Below are 24,753 nucleotides of genomic sequence, written 5' to 3'. Positions count from 1 at the left end.
TCAGTGGGCCGTCTTCCCTGCCCTGACCAAGTTTGTTAGGTGTGAAAGTGACCCGTCATATCCATGTGCTCACTCATGTTCCACTCTTATCCCTTAACCTCATGACATCTGTGTTTTTAAAGCTAGGTGCTATCTTCCACGGCTAGCTGGGGTTTTATTCTGATACTAGCTGTCACATAAATATGCTCTGTGAAAAAAGGAAAAATCACTTCTGTGAATAATCACTTCTGCATGAGTTATGTAACCACCAGCTAAAAAACAGCTTTACATTAACCATTCAAGTTCAAGAGTGTCAGGCAGAAATAGGGCGTTCTACTGCAGTGGCTGTCTGGTGAATGTTAGCAAGAAAGGCTAGCTACAAACAGTTCATTTCAGTAGTGCTACCAATAACAAACTGTATGGTTTACACTCATGCTATAGGCTTCCTACTCATGTTTGTGTACTTGTGGCATTCTTCCAGAATGAAGGATATGTTTTACGTGAGCATGTTACCTGTGCAGCCGGTGGTGCCCTTCCTCACAGAGTAGCCCAAGTCGCAGTGGCAGATGAAGGAGCCTCTGCTGTTCTCACACTTCCCGCTCAGGCAGATGTTTGGGTTGAGCTCACACTCATCAACATCTTCAAAACAAAGCAAGGGGGAAAAGAGGTTGCTCAGCCTAAAAATACCAACTATTTATTTAGACCAAAAAAGGAACGGTGCTCTTTAAGTGTGCCAGAGGAGGTTCTGGTTTCAATCTTATATGTCGCTCTTGTCACGTTTCACCCAAATATCAAGCATTCCCCTTCCCAGCAAGCACTGTTGTGATTACCCTCAAAACTAGTTGCATTCCATTCATTCTGACAAACGCATCAGATCTGATTTGTGAATAGAAAACACAATGGGGTATTTTTTTTTTTTGCACTGAGTGGGTGAAACTTACCCAGGCATGTCTTCATATCTTCAGAGGACATGAACCCGTCGAAGCACAGGCACTGGTATTCACCCGGGATGTTTGTGCACTGGCCCCCATCACATATATCTGGATTCTCCTCACACTCGTCAATGTCTGTAAAAACATACAAACAATGGGCAAATAGCATTGTCAAGCTAGCATAAATATGGCCCCTCTATGTGTGCGACCTGGTTATTTCATTCCTGGTATCAACAGTAAGACAGCAACCATTTTCACAAGATACCATGGAAACACACCAGCCATCTGTGAAGGAGTGCAACAGCTGGCGAATAGCTTAGCAACGGTCATTGTTTGACTTTATTTCAGCTGTATACCTTTAATCCATCTTGGGAATGTCCTATCTAAAGAGGTTTTGTATCTGACCCTTCTCACCAGGGCAATAAAAGTCATGAGATCTTGAATAGACTATTGAGTCATGAGACCTTTATTAAATCAAGTGGTTTTATTACATACTCTCAGCGACATAAAAAAAGTGGTTGTCTAGAGCATTGAGGTTACACGGTGCTTATGCTCCGACCTCGCTCAGCCTGTCTGTGGGAGTGTGGAGTGTGTGTGAGGGTGGGGACAGGGTGACCAGGACTCCACCTGCCCTAGAAGGCCCACAGATGTGGGCAGAGTGGTGAAGTGACTCACCTGTGCAGCTGCGTGAGTCAGGCATGAGGGCGTAGCCACTGCGGCAGCTACACTCGTAGCTGCCCTCTGAGTTGGTGCAAAACGCCTCACAGCCGCCATTCTGGATGGTGCACTCATCGATGTCTGCCAGATGAGAGCACAGAGAGGTGTGACCGTGAAACTTTATGTTCACCCATCACCCAGATGTCACATCTTTCATTATTATGCTAACTGTAACGACACACAATCTTTCATTATTATGCTAACTGTAACGACACACAATCTTTCTTTATTATGCTCACTGTAACGACACAAAATCTTTCATTATTATGCTAACTGTAACAACACACAATCTTTCTTTATTATGCTAACTGTAACGACACACAATCTTTCTTTATTATGCTAACTGTAACGACACACAATCTTTCATTATTATGCTAACTGTAACGACACACAATCTATCATTATTATGCTAACTGTAACAACACACAGTCTTTCATTATTATGCTAACTGTAACAACACACGAAGGGATGTTTTATGGAAAGGTGTATGTATTTCATACCTATACAAGAAAGCCTGTCCTCCGTGGATTTGTATCCGGTGTCACACGAACACTGGTAGCGTCCAATCATGTTTATACACTGGCCGTTTTTACAGAGCCTGTCACTCAGTTCACACTCGTTAATGTCTGTGGAACAAACAAACACATTTTATTAGACATTTTTCATCATGCACCTCCACATCTGGTAAAGCACTTGCGTGAGGATGGTGGCCACTGCTTATAAACGCATTTAAAGTCTTTCCTGCTCGCTAATTCCCAGGATTCATCCCCGCAATAAAACAATACCAGCAACACAAATAATTTACATGCATGAGGTCATCCACTGAGGTCTTCACACACATGTGGTCAAAATGAGGAATTTTTCACTTTAGAAGTATAATAACACCATTATATTCAGATCACTGGTACAATATAACTTCCAGAGGCATTTAGGGCAGGCAGCCGTGAGAGGCATGCTCTTATAAGGCCTTTAATGTGATTGGATACAGCTGGGGGCTGCTGCTTTCAACAGTGTGTATTTATCTTTTCATGTGGAGGAGAACTTGGTGAAGGACTTAGTTGGAAAGAAGTGCTTTCCATCTGCTGTCCTGGAGTTCAGCGCCTCACAAAACCAGGGCACAGTGGTAGAAGAGGGTGGTTAACTGGTGTGGCATGGCACAGTGCACACGGCACAGGGTAGAAGAGAAGAACAGACTATAGGATGGTTTGCCATGACACAACATAGCACTCTACAGAGGAGCACCGCATGGAACAGGGCCATGCATCTCACTCACCCAATTGGTATAGCAAAGCACACTAAAGGATCAGAATATCACAAGATATTAACATTCTGTCTTAACACATCACAGCACACTTGCGCACAGCACAGAAAACCTCAATGACGCTCGTGCTTTTTCGGTGAAATAAAATAAGGACCCAGCCCAGCGTGTCAAGAGTGTAGCTGTTCATGCACACAAGGCTTTCACCATCCACTTAGAGTTAGGCAAGCCTTCTCAAAACACGTTTCCTGCCAGCACAGGCTTTCACTCAGACAGACTCTATCTCACCCTCGACACGCCCGTCATTACAGATAAACCACACACATGCAGACAAACACACATGCATACGCACACACGTACACCCATACACACACACAGATACACACACCCCAGACACACATACAGACACCAGACATCACCGCCACCCCAGACAAAAAAAAAAAGAGAGACGTCTAAACTCTCTGTATCTTTGTTATCTCAAAGGCCTATTAACACATCCATCAGGCAGACCAGGAAGACCACACACCCACACAGACACAAACACATGGACTCATTCGCACCACTTGACACCAGGGCCAAATGTTCATGTTCATCTACACGTGTGGCTCAACCACCCTGGCCGCCATGTACATCTGCTGCGTGCCCAACTGTGGCTTGACAATGGTCCAATTTGACTAAGCGGGTTTTTACGGATTCACCGAATGAACGCTGCATGAAAAAGGCTGATTAAAAAGCCACGCCTAAGGTCGTGTTTGATAACTAATTTGTGTACTGCACATAAAAAAACCCTTCCATTGTTTGAAAATGTGTTCATCATTATCATCATCCAATTTTTGGCACAGTCATCATGGGAGTGCTAAGTGCCTATTTATTTTCACAGCAATTTTAACACATTATCTCAAAGACAGCAATAATGACTCGCAACACCCACAGTGTAAATGAACCTCTTTGTTTCATCATGGCCGACCCCTCCCTCCTCCTCCCACCCACCCACCCACCCCACACTCACTCAGCTCTCCGTCCTGTCTGTGAGCGTGCGAAGCGTTGCTCAAAAGTTCTGGCAGCGTCGCCGGCCCACAGCACTCCGCTGGTTTACATTTAGTGGCGACATCCGAGCTGGTTCCTAGAACCCCATGGCCCGGCTCCACCGATCCCCCACTCACTCACCTAGACAGGCGGAGCCATCTGGGGCAATAGAGTGGCCGTCCGGACACAGGCACTGGAAGCTGCCCTCGGTGTTGAGGCACTCGCCGCCGCGGCACAGCAGAGGGTTCCGCTCACACTCGTCGATGTCTGGGAGGGGGGGGGGGGGGGGGGGGGGGGGGCAAGGCGCCAGGGCACACAGACACAAACACTTGCATCACTCACTTCAATCTCTTCTCCACTCATCTCTAAGTCTAAGGTGCTTAGAGTGTATCACAGAGTCTCAGCAACAGCTGTAATGAATTCACCAGAGAGAGAGAGAGAGAGAGAGAGAGAGAGAGAGAGAAAGAAAGGAAGAAGTGAAGAGATAGGAAAGACAGAGCGAGGCAAAACAGATAATGAGAGCCTGGTGTCCTGGCAAACTAATTTAAATGTATATTTTTTTAACAAGTCATAGATGAATCAACAAACATTTCCACAGATGGTAGGATGTGAAGAGGGGATAATTGTGTGTATAAAAATAGTTGAGGAGGGCCACTGAGCGATGGCGTGTTTCTCTAATGGAAGGGAAATCCTGGCACGGCGCGTGGGGGGGGGTGTCGACCCAGCTGAGGAACACAGGCAGCGCTTCTAAGCGCATGACTGTGATTCCCATAAAGCTGATTCAACATGCTGCACCGACCCTTTCAAGGAAATTGCCTGAGCAGCCTTACAAGCACACGTCCCGTTATGAGCCCGGCCAATTATTCTGCCGAGCCACTCATTTCAAAGCCGCAGAAAAAAAAGAGACGGAGAAAAAAGAAAGAATAAAAAAACATTTAAATTACATGGCAGTGCCTTGAGCTAGGTGGTTGGCAGACTGGGATCCCATCCTGTTTTGCGGATAAACGGTGTGAATAAATCTCTTTTATTTGCATGTGAGTGTCCCTTTGAGGATCATTAACTAGGCTAAGGGTACTTTGTCTAAGGTATGTTGCAGTGCATGCGGGCTGGCATGGCTGTGTTGTAATAAAGCAGGCGAAACGTAAATCTCAGCGGTGAGGCGATGGAGTTTGGGAGCGTTCAGCTCACCCATGCAGTTCTTCATCATCATGAAGCCGCTCTCGTAGCCCTCGAAGCACTCGCACTCAAAGTCTCCCCCCGTGTTCACACATGTGCCGTGACCGCAGAGATCAGGGGAGATCCGGCACTCGTCGATATCTAGAGAAGACAGATTTCAGTACAATGAGATCCATACAACCCACCTGTATACAAGTGTATGTTTGTGTGTAGCCTATCTGTGTGTGTGCGTGTGTGTGTGCGTGTGTGCGTGTGTGTGTGTGTGTGTGTGTGTGTGTGTGTGTGTCTGTGTGTGTGTGTGTCTGTGTGTGTGTGTCTGTGTGTGTGTGTGTGTCTGTGCGTGCGTGGGTGCGCACGTATATGAATGATGCTCTACATATATTTCAGACAGTGGTAACATTGAGACACTCCAGCATGAGTCTTGATGGATTGCCGCTGCCTATGGAAATTGTAGTTGTACACTTACACAAGCCGCCACCTGGCTGGGGAAAGCATTAGTAACCGGATTTCGAGCGGAACTCAGCAGAAACAGTGGGAATTGGAATAGCAGCTCAGACCATGAGCTCACCTGTGCAGTTCCTTTCATCCGAGTCCAAGGCAAATCCATTATCGCACCTGCAGCGGAAACTGCCAATGGTGTTTCGGCAGCGGCCGTTGGTGCACAGACTGTGAATCATTTTGCACTCGTTGATATCTGCGGAGACAGACAGCATTAAACGGATTGGCAGAGGTGACACTTGGTCAGGTCCGGAGGCCGGCAGCAGCGGGGCGAGCTCATTTCTGTCAGAGGTCCGACACACAGCGCCGGTCTAAGGGGCTTTTTATGTGTGCACTACTTGGCACCGCTACCAAAGAAAGTGCAAGTAAGCCTTGCAGATGTTGATGCACCTGGAGTGCAGAAGTGGATATCAGATGGCTGTGAATGGAGGGTGGTGTGTGTGTGTGTGTGTGGGGGGGGGGGGGGGGGGGGTGTGTGGACCGTGTAAAACTACAGGTCTCCTGGGATACCATATACACCAGGATTCCTGCGCGGTCACTGTAAACCTGCGTTCACTTGACCAAGGGCAGTGCATGTTTTTAATAATGCTGTGGAGATTCATGTTAAGCTAGGGTTTTAGGCTGGGGTTTGTGTATGAGTGCATACTTCAGGTCAGTCCTTTACAGGCCTCTGTGGAATACCCAATTCTGATTGGTCAGTCTAAGACGTTAAGAGGTCCGTACAGATGTCTGCAGAACTGTGTATCATAGGCATGGGAAACGATACACTGCCACCAATGGAGTTTAAATGGACAGTGCTGAAGCTAGTAAGCTAACACTATGTCTAACCGCTATTATTAAACTGTTATTGCAAAATGAACCCCTCAGGGGCGATACAATATCTCTTTGCCTCACCTTATGTTCCAATTACTCTAAGCTGGCTCTTTATTCTCCTTCACGTATATAAAGTATAGGGTTGTTTAACAAGTGTAGGTGGTAATAGGGATCTAACAGGTGGCATGTAAGTGATGCATTTGAGGACTTCTGTATGATAACAGAATCTGAATGCTGCGACCAGCCTGTCTGAGAGTCCTAGTGTTGCAGTGGTCCCTGGAGAAGTGGGCATACTCTTCATTTTTTTTAAGCAGCCCATACAGCACAGGATAAACGCCCTGTTTTGAGAAGTGGGTATACGCAATGCTGACTGAAAAATAAGTGGGTATACTCCGTATACCTGCGTATACCCTGGACTACACCACTGGTCCTACCTTTGAGGAAGGGCTTCCCGTTGATGAAGTCTCCTCTGTGGGAGAAGCCCGGGCCGCGTGGGCACAGCAGGTTGAACTCCTTGCTGCCCTTCTCCGGGCACTCGTCACACTCAGGGCCCCAGGCCACGCCCACGGAGCAGCAGCAGCCGTCCACACGGTGCCGTCCGGGGATGGGAGCTCCGCAGCGCTCGTCCTCGTGGGAGAGGTAGCACTGCTCAGTCCTCAAGTCTGAAACATCACACACACACACACACACACACACACACACACACACACACACACACACACACACACACACACGCACACACACACGCACACACACACACACACACACACACACACACACGCACACACACACACACACACACACACACACACACACACACATGTCCATGAGAGTGCGCAAACACAAACAAACATACACACACACACACACACGTACACACAAACAAACAAACATACACACAAACAAACACATGTACACACACACACACACACACACACAAGCATACGTACACACACACACACAACATACACATGCACAGACATGAGGTCCAGGGTTCATAAAATCGCATAGCCCATCACGTTTTGCCAATAACAGTTGAGTCACAGCATTAGCTACAGCCAAGTCCATATTTATAACTTCAATTTCAGGTCTCAAGATTACACTCCACTATAATTACATTTATGGTTTCTTATAAATTAAATCCATTAGCGGGGATGTCATGGGTTGAAGGGGGTGTTCAGCAGTGACTCAGAGACACGTCAGGGCCGTCCCGTCGGGTGGACCTACCAATGCATGTTCTCCCAGCCGCATCCACGGTCATGCCACTGGGGCACTGGCAGATGAAAGATCCCACCGTGTTCACACACTTGCCATTGATGCAAACGCCCGGGAACACTTCACACTCATTCACATCTATCAGTAGGGAAACGAGGAGTTATAAACGGTCTGTGTCAACAGCCTTACATTAATAAAGGACAGAAAATGGTTACCGGGACACCATAAAAGAACTTTACACAATGGAGAGGTTAACTCATATGCTAGAGTTGAGGCATGACTTGCTTGTAAAGAGGTGGCAAAAGTGGACACTTTATCTATGTTTACAAGGCACATACTACAAATTTGTAATTTTTATCTACCAATGTACTATCCCACAAGTATGTTTTTTATGTTATTTTTTGTTTTGTTTTGTTTCCTATCTTTCTTTTCTGTTTTCCTTTCTTATTTTCTGTGTTCTATAGTAAGCTCTGTAAATTCAATAAAAATGCAAGTGATAAAAAAAAAAAAAAAAAATGGTTACCGATGCACAATTTTGAAAAACTTCTTAGGATAGTGCAAATCAATTTGATGGACTGAAGCATTCGGACACATTGAAATGTCACAGCTTTTAGCTTTCTGGTCTCACCTTCACATACTGATCCCTTAACTCTGGCAAACCCTTTTTGGCAGAATGGATCTGAAAAGAAAAAGAAAAAACATTCATTTTCAAACACCACCAAGCATGCCCACGCAAACTTCAGACACAGATGGTTGGGGAGGAGAAAACACAGATTTTTATATGTTTTATGTGTATGTTTGATTCCCATTCCTGTTGTCCCTTTTATTCACTTCTTTTTCCTGCTGCTATGACACCTGAATTTCCCTAACGGGATTAATACAAGTTTATCTCATCTTACCTGGCTCACACTTGGTACAGGGACTGTCCATCTTACCTGTGTGTGTGTGTGTGTGTACGTTTGTGTGTGTGTGTGTGTGTGTGTGTGTATCTTACCTGGCTCACACTTGGTACAGGGACTGCCCCAAGCCTCGCCAAGTGTGGCACAGCAGTGGGACTTCAAGGTGGCTCCGTTAATGTTGATCTCACAACGGCCATTCACTACCTTCAGCCAACATCTTCCTTTACTGGTCTCTGTTGGTTTACAGTTCAAATAAGGGTCACCCTAGGAATATGCTTTTACCCAACTCATAAAACGAAGACACCTAGAATACATCTGCAAAACGCCATTCCTCTCCGAGCTTTGATGTCGTACCGATGCACTGTGTTCCAGAGCTGTCCAGCGTACTGCCAACTGAGCACTCGCACAAGAAGGACCCGGGGCTGTTCTTGCAGCCTCCGTTCACACAAGGACTCGATTCACACTCGTCAATGTCTGCATGGAAAAGACCCATCCAAAATAAACCGAGAATATAATACCACAAAAACGTTTTCAAGTTATGGGGAAATTCAAAAAAAGACATTTTACCACAGTAAGGTGTGACCCACCTTCACACACGTCTGTCTCAGGGTCGAAAAGAAAGCCCTTGGGGCACTGGCAGGTGAAGCTGCCTGGGGTGTTCCTGCACAGCCCGTTGTCACACAGAAGTCTGTTCACAGCACACTCATCAATGTCTGAGAGGAGAAGAGAAGAGTGGTGAGATGGTTGCATGGAGTCACACACATGACTTAGTTAGACGGCAGGAATACAACAAAGTTCCCCTCTTCTGCCACGTTCCCTGAGACTGAATTAGGTTTCGTAAGTGGCAAATGCACTCCATGAGAAACATTCAAACCACAATCTTTTTTTTTTGATGTATATCTAGTCCATTTAGTTTAGTACTTATAAGTTTCACAGATACATACCAACGCATTGTTTGCCAGTAGAATCCACCTCGAATCCCAAATTGCAGTTGCATTTGTATGTCCTCAGCATGTTCTCACAAACTCCATTTTGGCAAATATCAGGATCAAGCGCACACTCATTAATATCTGGAACATAAATAAACACGTTGGTGACTCGTTTCTAGAACTAGTATCACATTTTCATTATCACATTTCAATCTCCATATCAGCCATTCTCTGATTGTTTTGTTGTTCCTCCATGCATATCCCACCTCTGCCGTCGGTGGTCGTGCCAGGTCCATGGCTGCACAGGGCCAGGAACTCCGCTGGAAGACAAATACACACAGGGCAGTCTCAGTGTAAATCCAAAGCCAATAATGGAATACAAAATATAACTTTTGTAAAAATCCAGTAAGACATTTAATACCATGTCATTATGCATTTCCATGCTCTCGCGTTTGGCCTTAGTGTATATAAAACTAGCCTGCTTAATGTGGTGCAGCCTGGCGTCTTTTTGATATTGAGACTTTAATGGGCAGAACTAACGAGAAATCGCTGTTTTACTTGTGGCGACATGGAGCCTCAGTGGATGTCTTAAAAAGACATCAGAAAGATGAAGAACCAAACACATGCAAAACTAAAGAATCGATACGTATACACATTATGGTTTCATCTGTTTAGACGTCTCATGACTTCATATGGGAATTAAATACGAATTATACTTGGATTATGAAACTATTTAAAACCGAATTAGCTGAGTTTGAGAATTACAACATAAGCACAACAGCTCGTGTCATATCATTAAGGGATTGTTTTCCATGTCCATGCACTGGCCTGTGGGGTCTGCTTCTCACCCCCAGGAGTGTCATGCAACATTTGGCTAATGGCACATATTTTCTGGTGATATTTTGATATGGGGTCAAGCCAAGGCAGACTTTTTCAGACTAACCATTCATTGGCTCTTTGGCTCTTTGGAGCTTGCGTAAGCAAACAAGTAACCCTATCCATCATGGGGTGCCCACTGCTCTGTGCTCACTGTTCTCCCCTGGAGCCTGCTAGACTCGTCTCAACCTCACAGCGGAGTCTGCTGCGCTCCTCAACACAGAGGCACAACAACTGCATTTCTACTAATAATGTCAAATTTCATTGGCGATTACTAAACGGAATGGTGTTTTTATTCGGCTTCACTGTTCTCCGTCCTCCTGTCATTGACGATAATAAAAAGAATCAAAAGGGCCAGAGAAGCCACACACTCAGTTTTCCACTGCAGTATGCCTGATGCCCAGTGCAGCCAAAGCAAAATTGCCTGTACCCATTTAGTGAAACGTGTTTTATAAAGTAGTGGGTAAGGGAAGGTTATTTCAAGTGTACTTTTTCTGTGGGCAGTTTACTCTTTTCTCTGATGATTGAAACCAGAGGTCCAGATAGATTTTCTGTTATTAAACTGCACAGTAAATGGTGACTCTTGGAGAAAGAATTTAAACAGGCATAGCTTGCCTGATTCCGTGTGAAATATCACCAGTCTTCCAAGATATTATATGATGATGAACAATAAGAGGGCAGTAAAAATTGACCATTGGGTATCTTTAGCATTAGCAAAAGAAGGAGGTTTTTATAACTGGGTATCATAAAGGAGCACTTATTGAAAAAGCCTACTAAAAACAATGCATTGAAGTGAGATTTTATTTGGAGGACAGCACCAAAAGCCCCTTTGTGTTTTCCAACCGCACGAAAATTCTATAGATCTTACAGAACTTCAGGAAGATCTTTTTTAGATTAGCTTGACTAATATCATCATGATCATCTCTCAAACTAAAATTCTTTTCTCAGCTGGTGGAGGGTACAGATTTAATGCACACTGTTGTTCATTTTAAACACATTGAATATGTTTTCTTTTTGAGTGTAAGTGTTCTTCTGAGGAAGCAGCCAGGACAAAACAAAAGACCAGTGTGGTTAAAAAAAAAAAACATTTCAGTGGGTCTAAAGGAATTAGAGAGACACCATTCTTGTGCTATTGACATAAGGCCCACTCATGCCATAGCTGCTTCACCTGGAGAGCACACATACCTGAGCTATGAGGTGGGGATGGCTGGTACGGTTGACACGGCTATCCAACATACCTGAGCTCTGAGGTGGGCACGGCTGGCACGGCTCCCCAAAGGCATAGTTCTGGTTGGAACAGCAGCACTCTGACTTGGTGACGGCCCCGAGGAAGGGCCGGACACACTGTCCCCGCTTGTAACCTCCGTAGCAGGTGCTGCGCATATGTGTGTCTGAAGCCCAACACAAGACAAGAGCGAAGGGACAAAAAGTCAGAGAGCAAATTAAAATGAAAAGAGGTCAAGAAAACTGTCTGGGGAGAAACAAATAAGAAACGTCTTGCACAAATGTGTCATCTATGCACAATCGAAACATGATTTCATCACTGAAATGAACGCTAGAAAATAATAACAAGTCGATATGAGAAACTGTGGTCAGAACATGGGGTGCGGTAGTTTACGCAATCATTTAGCACAACAGCTAAAAGGCATTAAAAACTGCATGCGATTGTCACAGTGATCAACAACAATCACTGTCTCATGGGACTTAAAATACATACACACATTTCTATTCTCTATTGTCCTCACAAGGTATTGTAAGATAACATGGGTGCATGTTTCATAGTGACGGCCGTACTCACCTACGCACACACGCCCATCCAGGCCCACTGCCAGGCCTGGCATACACTCACACCTAAAGGAGCCCTCGGTGTTCACACAGCGGCCGTTCATGCACATTCCATTAGTTTCACACTCATTAATGTCTAGAGTGGGAACAGAAAAGAACCAAATGTTGGACTATATCGTATTACAATGTCAGGCTACAATTCAGATGTTCTACCATGCAGTGCACTACAGGCAATGAGTGGATTGTTCCAGTCTGAAATATTGTACATGACATTTGTTCAGGGGGTTCTTCGCTGTGGTAAATTACAAACAAAATCATATTAACCTTTTTATAAACATTTCTTCTAGTCACTCCAGCCAGTCAGACAAGAATCTCCTTTGTTGGTTAGTCCCACAAAGGCCCTTAGACGGCGAAAGCCGTGCGTTATCACAATTATGATAATGGGGTCCAAGCCATGATACGCATGGGTTGGGTATTATGTCTGCGCTCACTGGGCTGAGAGATCAGTTTACGCTAGCACAGGCAGGAGAAGGGCTGCGGTCCCAGAGATAGACTATACAAATCATTAATGAGAGCATTCATCAACGCCACGCTTCACAAGGCTTCCTCTCACGGACAGATCTGCAGGCACTGCAACAATGAAGACATGCACACACACACACACACACACACACACTTCACACACACACACACACACACATACACACACAGACACACACACACACACACACACACACACACACACACACACACACACACACCACACACACATATCACAAACACACAAACCACACATACACACACCTACCCAGGCAGAAGCGTCCGGTGGGGTCCAGGTAGAAGCCAGGCTTGCAGATGCACTTGAAGCTGCCTTCCTCATTCATGCACATGCCGTTTTGGCAGATGTTCCTTAGGCACTCATCCTGGTCTGTAAGGAGGCCAGATGAGAACATCTCTATCAGCTCACAGTCACGCAAGTAAGACTTTGAGTAAAACAGACACCTTGGGGCAGTTTTTAGAAACCAGGGTTTACATGGAATTCAACAGAGATTCAATAGAAACAAAATACGTCATTGACTTGGGAATGTTTCTTTACTGGATCTTTCTTTAAGGATCTTAGGCTCTGGGCTCTGTTAAGCACCTAGAGGCAATTGTATTGTTATGGCGCTATATCATTAAAATGGAATTGAATTGAATTGAATTGAAGGATAACTGGATCTAAATAACAGTTATACAAGACATTTTACAATGGCGTCAAACTCAGTGCATAAATATGATTGGTTAAGCCTATAGATTACACTTAATGAAGGATACTTAATCATAATCATTGTCACAGGGCCTTAAATCTGCAATATCAACGTTTGCAGTACTTATATAAGCGAAATATTGTAACTTGACATTGGCAAAACGTACAACCTTAAAATAACCAAAAACACCATACACTGAACCAATGAAATATAATATCGTAATGATTTAGATTAGAAGTCACATACTCACAATGACAAAATAGTTTTATGGAAGTTTTACCTTGGCAGTTCTTTCCATCTAGTGTGAGCTCAAAGCCAGCATTGCACACACAGTTGAAGCTGCCCACGGTGTTGACGCAACGGCCATTATTGCATATGCGCCCATTGGCCACGCACTCATCCAGATCTGTGAAGAACAGTCAAAGCACTTCATGAGTCTGTGTGTTTGTCAGTCTCAATGTGTGTGTGTGTGTGTTTGTCAGTCTCAATGTGTGTGTTTGTGTGAGTGTGTGTGTGTGTGTGTGTGTGTGTGTGTGTGTGTGTGTGTGTGTGTGTGTGTGTGTGTGTGTGCAGGCCTGTCTCAATGTGTGTGTGTGTGTGTAGGCCTGTCTCAATGTGTGTATTTGTGTGTGTGTGTGTGTGTGTGTGTGTGTGTGTGTGTGTGCAGGCCTGTCTCAATGTGTGTGTGTGTGGGTGCAGGCCTGTCTCAATGTGTGTTTGGTTTGTGTGTGTGTGCAGGGTTGTTCAAGTGTAAGCGCTGAAGGACATCACTGTCGTACCTTTGCACTCAATCCTGGTTGCCGTGGTCTGGAAGCCTGGTCCGCACTTACAGAAGTAGGAGCCTGCCGTGTTCACACACTCGCCGTGCACACATGGACTCCTCTCACACTCGTCATCGTCTGTGGGACAGAGCTTTTCAGTCAGGCAGGCACAGTATGGCACATACATAACAAAACTCAGGAGATCAGTAAAAGAGAATATGAACCTAGAAAAAAAAAAAAAGATCTTTAAAAATGATCTTTAAAAATGTGGAAAAGAGTGAAAACCCTTTTGCCAGAAATCAAAGTCAAAGGTCTGTGCACCCACACCCAGGCAACCTGTACCTTTCCACATACCCACCACACTTCACTACACTTCACCACACTTCACCACACTTCACCATACTCACCGATGCACTCTCCACGGGAGTCCAGACGGAAGCCCATGTTGCATTCACAGCGGTAGCTCCCGGGTGTGGGAACACAGCGCCCGTTAAGGCAGAGATTCAGATACAGCTTACACATGCTGGTCAGGTTCTGGGTCGCAACGACTGTGGGAGAGAGCAACAGAGGCAGGCCTGTCACTCAGACCCAACATCTTAAACTCACAATATCGTTTCATTGGGTGATGACTCGGTTTACAAAACATAGCCATAGCAGAGCAGATCAGTTCCATGATTACTGAAAGCTTCTATGGTTATATTACTGATTCATTGCTGTCATTGTGCAGATCAGTTCCATGGTTCCTGAGAGTGTCTATGGTTATATTACTGATTCATTGCTGTCATTGTGCAGATCAGTTCCATGATTACTAAGAGCTTCTATGGTTATATTACTGATTCATTGCTGTCATTGTGCAGATCAGTTCCATGGTTACTAAGAGCTTCTATGGTTATATTACTGATTCATTGCTGTCATTGTGTGCAACAGTTCCATGATTCCTGAGAGTTTCTATGGTTATATTACTGATTCATTGCTGTCACTCAGGAAGGACTCACCAGCGGGAATGCGTGGGTCGTGGGGGTCGTGGGGGTCGAGGGGGCCTCTACCAGGAACACTTACACCAGGTACCTGAGGGCGGTAGCGATCGAAAGGATCAGGACGACCGGCGATATCTGGACTACTGATGAGTGGCGGTTGTTGGATGATTGGACCACCAGGACCACCCGGGAATACAGAACCTGGACCACCAGGGAATTCAGAACCCGGGCCAACAACTGGGATTTGGGAGCACAGCCGCAGGTACTCATCTGCATGGAGAGGGGCAATTATGATCAGTCAGAACCGTCATACATTTGGAAAATTAGTGAATTTGGTCATCCATACCGGTTTGGACGTGTTTGGAATATTTTATATACAACATAAAACCTACAGACAGACAGTCCCACTTTAGCAATTTACACTACGAGACTGAAAGTACCAAATAGCAATCGAATAAAAAAAACATAAAGTATAACCTACAATTCATTCTATTTTAATGTCTTCACCCTTAATTATTAAAAGACAGTCACTCATATATTTCGGGTACAAAATATACATAATTACTTTCTGCTTCAGTAAAATACTCTTTAAAACAGAAAAGAATATCTGAAAAATAACTAGCTTGGCTCAAGGCTGCATTCAAATGATACAGACCCTCTTGTAGCACCCACCTGTCCCCCGCATTGGACACATCTCTGGAGTGGCTGTGTTGGACCAGCACCGACCGCTGTCACAGCAGCATTGGTACTTGGTCATGGGCGTCTGGTTGGGGTTGACACAGCGGCCGTTCACCATACTGGCATAGCAGAATCCTCCGCGGGCATCTGTGGAGGAGAGCAGGTTTCATCCCGACTCATTAGGTGGACAAATCGGGCTGGTTTATCACATTAGGACAGCTGCTGTCTGTGGACAGGCATTTAGTCCTCGGAACATGTCAAACAAGCGGGGCTGAGGCACGGGGCATGACTGGAGGCAGGCCCCCTCATGCTCCTCCGCAGTCATGGGAAATCGATAGAGATGCTTGGCAGGGCTGCACATTTGGAAGCGATCGCTTCATAGCGGACATTCCTTCCGGACAAACATCCTCCAGGGGGAGAGGGATTTTTGTGTGTGTGTGAGTGTGTGTGTCTTTGTGTGTGTGTGTGTGTGTGTGAGGGAGGGGTGTGGGTGTGTTTGAGAGCTGAAATTCTCTGACCCAGTTTCCCCCTCTATGGCGCTTTCCGAGAACTCGGCAGAACCCAATTGGGCTCGATAAGAGATGGCTTTTCTTCCACCAGGTTTGGGGGGGGAGAAGTACCACGTGTGGTGAGTGTGTCCCTGCACTTCCTCTCCCTGTGATCTCCCACACGACAGACATGGCCAACACATGTCTCAGACACACAAGGGAGATCATAGAGGTTGAGACAGTGAAAAGAGGAAGAAAAAAGGAATGTGGTCCCAATGCTGCTGTCAGAGAATTCCAATCCCACAAATCATCCCAAAAATGAACATCATCATGCTATCCACACGACGGATGAGAGCTTCTAGCATCTAACAGTAAACGAAACTATAAAAGGCCGGCATGATGTATTTGTCAGCATTACAGAGCACAGTGAACTATAAAGCAGACATCTGGCTGTATGTCATTGGCAATGAGTCTGAGGCATTGACAAGAAAATGAAAGCAACCTGTGGCCCGCAGCTGTCGATGCACAGCGTGGTGCGGTGCATTTTCACTTTCCAGCGTCACCGGATGACAAACAGATTCACGCAGGGGTGGGGCGGGCGGGAGGATGATTCCCGTAAGACGGGTTTTTGACGGGTGACTTCGCCAGGGCATTTTAATGAGTTGGAAGCCCCACGGAGGTAGCATTCGAGAGGGCAGCGGCCGTCCCAAGGCCCTAATGAGACCCGAAAAGAGAGACGGCGGCATGCAGGTATGCACAGTGGGATGCTACGCCCCGTGTACCCCCCCCCCCCCCCTTCTCCTCTTCCCTCCCATCACCGCCGTGCAAGAAAATAGCTCATTGTTGCGGAATTATGAGCAGGCGACTACTGACCTAAATTCAGACAGCCGGGAGTTCCTCTACTGCCTGCGCCTCTCTTTCTCCCTCTCCCTCTCTCTCTCTCACTCCCACCCCCCTCCCCATCTTTTTTTCCCTTCCTCTTCTTCTTTCCTTTGGCCGTGGTTCAAGTGTTCTTCTCAACATGGCCTCCTCTGTGCCTGGGGAGCCGGCTCTGCTTACCCCTCTGTCCTGAGCCGCAGATCTGCCGCCACAGTTCCCATCCCTGGAGCTCACATTAATCACCGCGGGCGAGGGCTGGACGGAGGACTCCAGAGGGGCAGCTTAAGGACCCGATGTTCTTCTCCCTGGAGGGAAAGCTCGGACTGGAACGGGCCAGAATCCAGTGGTGGTCATTAGCCAGACTTAATGGCTGAAGGGTGGTCGAGAGTTTTGCATGCTTTGGGGTAGAGGAAGGGGGGGTGGCGCAAGGTGAGGGGGGGAGACTGTCTTTGGCAGGCAGAGAAGGCAGAGGGGGAAACCAACTTGACACCTTTCGTTCTCTGTGCAAAAATCTTCATTGAAATCCATCCTAATTTGAGATAGTCTTGGCAGGTTATCTTGGCCGTCTTGGCAATCTTTTTTTCCCCCAAAAACAATGCCTATCCACTCTCAGCAACAAATCATCACTTGCACTTGCTACGTTTGTGGACCAAAAGGACCATCCGCAGGCCTGCTTATACACACCTATGCACCGAGACCCATCCGCTGCTGTGTCGTAGCCTATTGGGCATCTGCAGAAGTAGCTGCCGATGGTGTTAGAACATTCGCCGCCGCTGCATAAACCAGGGATGCTGGCACACTCGTCACGGTCTGCCGGAGAAACCAAAATATAACGTGAGGAGGCTGCTTTCAAGGAAACAACAGTGCTTCAAACTGACACCTTGTGTAAGATCTCCAAGCAATACATAAATACAGACACTAGACTAGAGCGTTTAAATGGAAAGTCTAACCTCATGAAAGCACAGAGACAGTGAAAAAAGAACATGATCGCAGGATATATTATATGCAGAGTCTGTTCGGCGGGCGTGTCGTCCACTGTTCAAACTACATTTGGTTCGTGATTGCAGCAAATTACATTGATGTGAAAACTACCAATCTTTCCAACTGTGACTTACTAACGGAACCATTCTAAGAATCAGGGCCCTTAAGGCTTAAAGCAGCTTAAGGCTAAAAGTTGGGTGTGTCAATTTTCACCTTGGGACTCCTAATTTTCTGATTAAGAGTTATTACGAGGTTCCTCGTAAAGCGTTTAAAGTAGCACCTCAGTCTGGGAGAACTAAGAAGTAGTTAATCATAGAGCTCGCCAGGGATGCTATACATCACCAACCGAAACAACCCACTCAGTGCCGAAATGGAATTAAATGTAACTAGCTCCTGTCTACACAAATGTGTCATCATACAAATGCATTTTGAAAACGAAGCTCCTCGGCCTGTGGGTCGGCCTATATTCTGTTATTCTTTAATGTCTTATTTGTTTGTTTGTTTAACGTTCTTTGCAGCAGGCTTTGAAGCGCATGCCTACTCACAAACCTGTTTCTTATGATTGAAAGCAAGCTCGCGCATGAGACTTGATGATAACAACAGAGTCTTTCTCTTAGCTTAGGAGTTCTGGCTATTCCTTAGTGAAAGTTGGTCTCAGCAGATTTGTGAATAGGATTTAGGAGAAAACTTTTAGTTAGAAACTTTTAGTCGGACGTAGGAGTACTCTTAGTGGTAAGATTAAATGCTTTGTGAATATGGGCCCAGATTTGTATTTCTGGGCAAAACAGTGCAAACATACTTCAGGATGAAAATGATCACCGCAAATGCATCCTTGGCCAGTACTGTACATTTAATTGAATCAAATTGGACTGTATTGTCAAGACTGGTCTGGAACTCACATCTTGCTAATAAGCCAATACGCCTGCATACTTTAATAATGGCAATGGAAGAAGTTCTTCATTTGTATCAGTTTTGGAATGGATGCCCAAGAAAGGTTTCCAAAAAAACTTGAAATTTTTCTCCAGGCCAACGAGCAAAAAAAGAGAGAAAATCTAAGAAGTAGTTCTAACATGAGACCAAGCCATATACAGTATATGTGCCAGCAGAGGATGTGCGCTTGAGTTTACTTATGGATTAGTGCTCTGCAGCGCATTATTGAAAGAGCTTCCACACAGCCTCCTGCTGAGAAGGCAAACATGGGAAATATACTACAGTACGTCCTGGCTGCAACTCAGTGCTGTGTGAGGAGAGAGTCAAGCAACCACAGAGTGACCCGGAGTTCAGTAGCGGACTCGGCACACTGACCACAGAGCTCTGCACTGGTGATTTCAGCTTCTTCTCATGGGGACATGGAAAACCTAAAGCGCCTCGACTGTTAGAGTTAATGTTGTGTAGTTAGAGGTAGTGTAGCATCTGGGAGTTGTAATGGCTACTAACATGGGAGTTGTAATGGCTACTAACGTGGAAATATTACACCACGTTTTTTCTGAGGCATTTTATATAATATATCTTTTATCTTTGCTGATATCCAACACAGCACTCAAGACAGAAAATAACGTTGATGGATGTATTAAAGACTAAGAAAAAAGGCAAAATGATTTATTCTGGGCTAAATAAATGTATGAAATCTTTTAGTTTTCTGTTGTTTTTCTAATGTGTGGCACTCCTCTCCTGAATGGAGCAGCAGCTGCTGGCTTGAGCAAAGCCCTGCTGAAGCACTCCAGTACAGGATGCCAGCCAGCTGTAGGCCAGCACACCCGTATGGAGGACTTGACATGCGCTGCTCTTAACCTGGCATTCACGCCATAACTGCCTTAACTTGGCAGCAATTAAACCAAATCATTAAAAATAGAAAGCATGCCTCAATGTAATTACATCTAATTTAAAAGATGGCCTGGAGTCTAATTGATATACAGCCATGATAATTAAGACATTAAGAGCGTGGAGGAATGAACCACAGCCCATAGGAAGCTGCTTTTACAAGGAGACGGAGTTCTCTTAAACTAGAAACACTAGATGAAATCCTTTAAATTACAGTGCACGTGAGAGAGGATGTGACACATCACGTTGAATAAAGTTGCTACTGCGAGCCGCGCTGTGCTCGCAGTGGAGAGTTTTTTTGACATATTTTTTTAAGGATATTAGTCAACACACTGCAAATGTTTTGGTCCTAAACTATGTGTGCCTCCCGAAAACATCAATAAAAATAATCTACCGTCGCATTTCTGGCTGATTTCGTTGAACTTGTGTCCGGCGGGGCATCGGCACTCGAAGGATCCCACCGTGTTTATGCAAGTTCCTCCGTGACAGAGTCCAGGGATGGCCTGGCATTCATCCACATCTGCAGAGGAAAAACACAACCCGCAATGATGAAAAAATGTCATGGCAACTAATTTGTTCTCACCAAAACGACTCATCTGCCAGAGGACATCACTTAAAACAAATGGTGGGCGAGGCACAGTGACGAAATGAACACGACCACACTGAAACCAAACTGCGTTGGTTACATCCTCACAGAGATGTTTTACCCCAAAGCAAAAAACATTCCAAAGTTTAGCACAGTAATGATTTAAAGTCACTCATTCCAAGTCCAACTGCTTGACCCCTGACAGTAAACACTACGCAGGCAGGCAGTGGACTTGTACAGTGTCGCATGAAGAGCACCTAGAAATCTAAGGCGTCAGATGCATTACAGACCAAGAATCTCCAGTCCATAAAGACGCATGTTAACTGATCTTCTCCAGTCATTTCTAGGGCATTCCATGACCCTTTGAAAGGGGAGTAAATGTATAGGCTGCTTATCTTCTGGTATTCCACATGCAGGCCCCAAACACAGGTGCAAGCACTTCCAAACACCCTTTGTCATTTACTTGGAGTGTTTTCATTGCAACGTGTATGAAAGGCTTCATGTCTGACTAGAATTACAAGCCAGCAGGAGTCCTCCCATGTAAATTATCATCTTAGAGACACAGTATACATACATGTCTATGTGTGTGTAAGCATGTGTGTGTGTGTGTGGGTGTGGGTGTGTGTGTGTGTGTGTGAGTTGGTGCACACATCTGTGTGTGTGTATGTGTATGGGTGTGTCTGTGTGTGCATTCACATGTGTAGTGTGTGTGTGTGTGTGTGTGTGTGTGTGTGTGTGTGTGTGCGTGTGTATGGGTATGTGTCTGTGTTTGTGTGTGTATGTATGTGTGTGTGTGTTTTATGCACACGTGTGTGTGTGTGTATGTGTGTGTGTACAGTATGTGTATGGGTGTGTGTGCATTCACACGTGCAGTGTGTGTGTGTGTGTGTTGGGGGAGGTAACTGCTGTGCGTGAGAATGGGGTACACTGATGAGCATTGGGAGGGGGGCTGCTCCGTGCTCAGGCAGACGTGCGGCCTCATGAGAGCACTAAAGCCCCAGCCCTGCGATGCAGAGGGAGAGGCAGAACCACTAACACAGAGACCCGGCACCGCACAGGAGACAGGAATGCGCCCCACCAATCGCACAGACAAACACGCCGTGTGTAGTAAATCAGAGCGCAAGAGAGCAGGGGGGAGAGTCAAGAAGGGCGAGATCGGAGGAGAAGGAGACACAAAGAGTCAGAGGGAGACAGAGGGGGGGGGGGGGGGGGAAGCAGGAGAGAGAGAGAAGGAGGGAGGGAGAGCCAGCATCCCACAGACAGCCAGACGATAAAGGAATTTATACAGCTGGAGGAATTAGAGAGGAGGCCAACACTCGCAGGCAGCAGAGAGGGCCCTCAGAGGGCCGCGCTGGGCACCAACGTCCTCAGACACATCTGGAGGACAACAACACCTTAGCGGGAAGACCTCTAGCCGGGGAGAGAGGGTTCAAGCCGCACAGAAAAGGGTCCATGAGTGTGTGCGTGGGAGAGGGAGACAGGAGGGGTGATTATGCGTCTCCCTGGGGAGGTCAGAGAGAGGGAGCGCTAGAGTGGAAGGAGAGAGAGTGATTGAGTGAGTGAGTGATTTGTTGCCGGGCTAACAAAAGAGACAGTATAAGAGGCGGCTTAATTTCTAGCCTGATGACAGGTGAGGGGGGGACATGTGGCAGGCTCCTCCGGCACATCTGACCCGTCTGTCTGGAACAGGAGTCCTGTCTGAGGAGCCCGGCTCAGGCTTGCAGCACAGCCACTTTCAGGGGTCAGCTACGGCCAGCCGCTCACAGGCTCCAGCACAGCAGCCACTCTAGCTCTGCCCCACACGCTGTGGTGAACACTGAGGCACAGTCACAGTCACACAGTCACGTCTCTCATTTAAACATGGTGATTGTGGAGCACCTGGGCCACTGAGACACACAGTGTTTTCACTCATTTAAAGGTCTGGTTCTTGATTCTGGTGATATGTCACACAGTCGCAGCATCACGTCACTCATTTCAAACATGGTGATTGTGGAGCTCTGTATTGGTGGCACCTGGGCCGCTGAGACACACAGTGTTTTCACTCGTTTAAAGGTGTGGTCCTTGATTCTAGTGATATGTTGTTGACATTTGAGCTCAACAGCGAATTCAATTACACCTATCCTTTCCATGCTCCTGATGGAACGTGTAGATTGGTTAGAATAGTGTCTAAAACTTTTTTTTTTTCATTTACACAAATGGATGGAGAGCTAGAGGAATGAGAGAAGAAATTCATTGAATTCAATGAAAAGTGTAGTGGGTTATAATCAAGGACTGCACCTTCAAACAATGGTGATGGTGAAACTCCATACTTGTGGCACCAGTGCCACCTAACCATATGTGGAGAAAAGCACAGAGCAGAATGCAGGAGGAAAAGGTGTTTCCAACTAACTGTGCCACGCAGAGGAAGTGATGCGTTTCCAAAAACTCCTTCTGTGAAAATCCTGAAGATTTTTTCCCCTCACTTTTGTTCCATCTGCTGACCTGCAGGTGTTCCCAACCCCTTTTTTAAAGAACTCTTCTGAGCTAAGCGCTGTAGCAGCGGCCAGATGGGACATTTTGTGCCTACCAGCCACATGTCCTTACTCAGCTGCCCTGACCGGACACTTTTAAGAGCCCCCGGAATCCATTAAGTCTGCCATAAAAATAGCCTGGCTCAAATGAAATCAGATTTCAATGGGATAAAACAGATGAGGCTTCAAAATTACAATGACCCATCAAACCTTCTAAGTTCCAACAGTAGTAAGAAGGGCTCTGATATTATTACATTTAAAGGCTTAGCCATAATGAGGATAGTCTATAATAAGAAAGCCTCGTAGGGCTGTTCCACTCTCTATAACTGCCCCATGTAGTCTATAATAAGAAAGCCTCGTAGGGCTGTTCCACCCTCTATAACTGCCCCATGTAGTCTATAATAAGAAAGCCTCGTAGGGCTGTTCCGCTCTCTATAACTGCCCCATGTCAGTGGTGGGGCGTCCGTGCCTCTCTCTCCGTGTGTCGAGGCTAAGAGGCTGGCTTCATTCTAATGAAGGAGCCTCCACATGGTGCAGCCAGCCAAGCACAAACGCTCCCTTCTGACAGTCCACTTGGCCCTCGTGTCCGACAGCATTCCTGAGACAGGGGGGACCGAAACCAATTTAACTCAATTATGGCTAATCCCCCTGGAAAGGGGGACATCGGCGCGGCGGGTTACCTTGACAAGCGCCCGTCCGGTGGTTCGGAATGAAGCCGCGGCGACAGGGGTGGGGCTGGGCCGGGCACATCTCGCAGGGGTGCCCCCAGGCGCGGCCCACGGTGGCACAGCACAGGGTCTTGGTGCAGACGATGCCACTAAGCTGGCCCTGGCACATCTGGTTGGTGACAGAGGCAAAGCAGGGACCAGTTCTGTAATCTGTGGAGTGAATGGAGTTGGCACACACAAACACATGTGAGGAGACACACACAAATGCACACAGATATGTGTAGACACGCGCACACACACACACACACATACACACACACACACACACACACACACACACAGACACACACACACACACACACACACACACACACAACCACACACACACACACACACACACACACACACACACACACACACACAGGCTTTTGAGAATAGGTGTGGAAAGCAACGTTGAGCATAGAGAGAGCATTGTGTGGCTTGAGCTTTTTAAATCATGATTTGGCTGGCTTCAGAGGTGGGCTGGGGAAGTTCATGTTTTGAACTTAAGTGAACGCTACGCATACAGTGGGACAAAGGAAAGGCAGACTCACAGGCAACACTGCAGCCAGTTTTGGAAGGCTGTTGTTCTTTGAACAGACTGTTCAACACACATAAACATACACCCACACACACAACACAGACATGACATGAACTTTCTCTCCTCTTGCTATCTATCTATCAATCTCTCTCTCTCTCCCTCCGTCTGTTTCGCTCTCTGTTTCCTTCTCTCATGTGAACACAAACAAGCACACACAATTTAACTTGGAGATGAAAGACTGAGAATGCCCAGGAGTAAAATGCCTTGCCAGTGCCTAAGGACTTCAGCATTACACACATATAACCACTCCACTCAACGGGGATTTATCATTGGCAGACCAAGATAAAGTGATGACCATTTCACAAGGCAGTGTTTTCGAGGTAATAGCAAAAGTATGACTGGGATGTTGACATCAGATTTCAACATGCAAGTCTGTTGAGGGAGAAAAATGAAATTGCTGATCTTTGTTGTTGC

The 24,753-nt window shown here is 46.1% G+C and overlaps 1 protein-coding gene across 2 annotated transcripts in view; it reads right to left on the bottom strand.

Moving 5' to 3' along the window:
* fbn1 (fibrillin 1) overlaps positions 1 to 24,753 on the bottom strand; it is a 61,235-nt gene that overhangs the window by 27,332 nt on the left and 9,150 nt on the right. For both annotated transcript variants that reach the window (XM_080843899.1, XM_080843900.1), the window contains 26 exons: positions 23,712 to 23,909; positions 20,330 to 20,455; positions 17,818 to 17,943; positions 15,761 to 15,913; positions 15,107 to 15,358; positions 14,519 to 14,659; positions 14,130 to 14,249; positions 13,631 to 13,756; positions 12,912 to 13,031; positions 12,117 to 12,239; positions 11,557 to 11,709; positions 9,709 to 9,762; positions 9,458 to 9,583; positions 9,101 to 9,226; positions 8,868 to 8,987; positions 8,609 to 8,746; positions 8,243 to 8,293; positions 7,627 to 7,752; positions 6,834 to 7,061; positions 5,657 to 5,782; positions 5,101 to 5,229; positions 4,054 to 4,179; positions 2,129 to 2,254; positions 1,587 to 1,709; positions 921 to 1,046; positions 493 to 618 (listed from right to left, as the gene is read on the bottom strand). In XM_080843899.1, coding sequence (XP_080700025.1) covers positions 493 to 618; positions 921 to 1,046; positions 1,587 to 1,709; positions 2,129 to 2,254; positions 4,054 to 4,179; positions 5,101 to 5,229; positions 5,657 to 5,782; positions 6,834 to 7,061; positions 7,627 to 7,752; positions 8,243 to 8,293; positions 8,609 to 8,746; positions 8,868 to 8,987; positions 9,101 to 9,226; positions 9,458 to 9,583; positions 9,709 to 9,762; positions 11,557 to 11,709; positions 12,117 to 12,239; positions 12,912 to 13,031; positions 13,631 to 13,756; positions 14,130 to 14,249; positions 14,519 to 14,659; positions 15,107 to 15,358; positions 15,761 to 15,913; positions 17,818 to 17,943; positions 20,330 to 20,455; positions 23,712 to 23,909 — 3,489 coding nt within the window. The remainder of the gene's footprint in view (positions 1 to 492; positions 619 to 920; positions 1,047 to 1,586; positions 1,710 to 2,128; positions 2,255 to 4,053; positions 4,180 to 5,100; positions 5,230 to 5,656; positions 5,783 to 6,833; positions 7,062 to 7,626; positions 7,753 to 8,242; positions 8,294 to 8,608; positions 8,747 to 8,867; positions 8,988 to 9,100; positions 9,227 to 9,457; positions 9,584 to 9,708; positions 9,763 to 11,556; positions 11,710 to 12,116; positions 12,240 to 12,911; positions 13,032 to 13,630; positions 13,757 to 14,129; positions 14,250 to 14,518; positions 14,660 to 15,106; positions 15,359 to 15,760; positions 15,914 to 17,817; positions 17,944 to 20,329; positions 20,456 to 23,711; positions 23,910 to 24,753) is intronic.

The sequence above is a fragment of the Sprattus sprattus genome (genome assembly GCF_963457725.1).
Source record: "Sprattus sprattus genome assembly, chromosome: 8".
Taxonomy (NCBI): Eukaryota; Metazoa; Chordata; class Actinopteri; order Clupeiformes; family Clupeidae; genus Sprattus; species Sprattus sprattus.
Note: the sequence above shows the minus strand (reverse complement) of the source record. Positions and strands in the feature narration are given on the sequence as shown.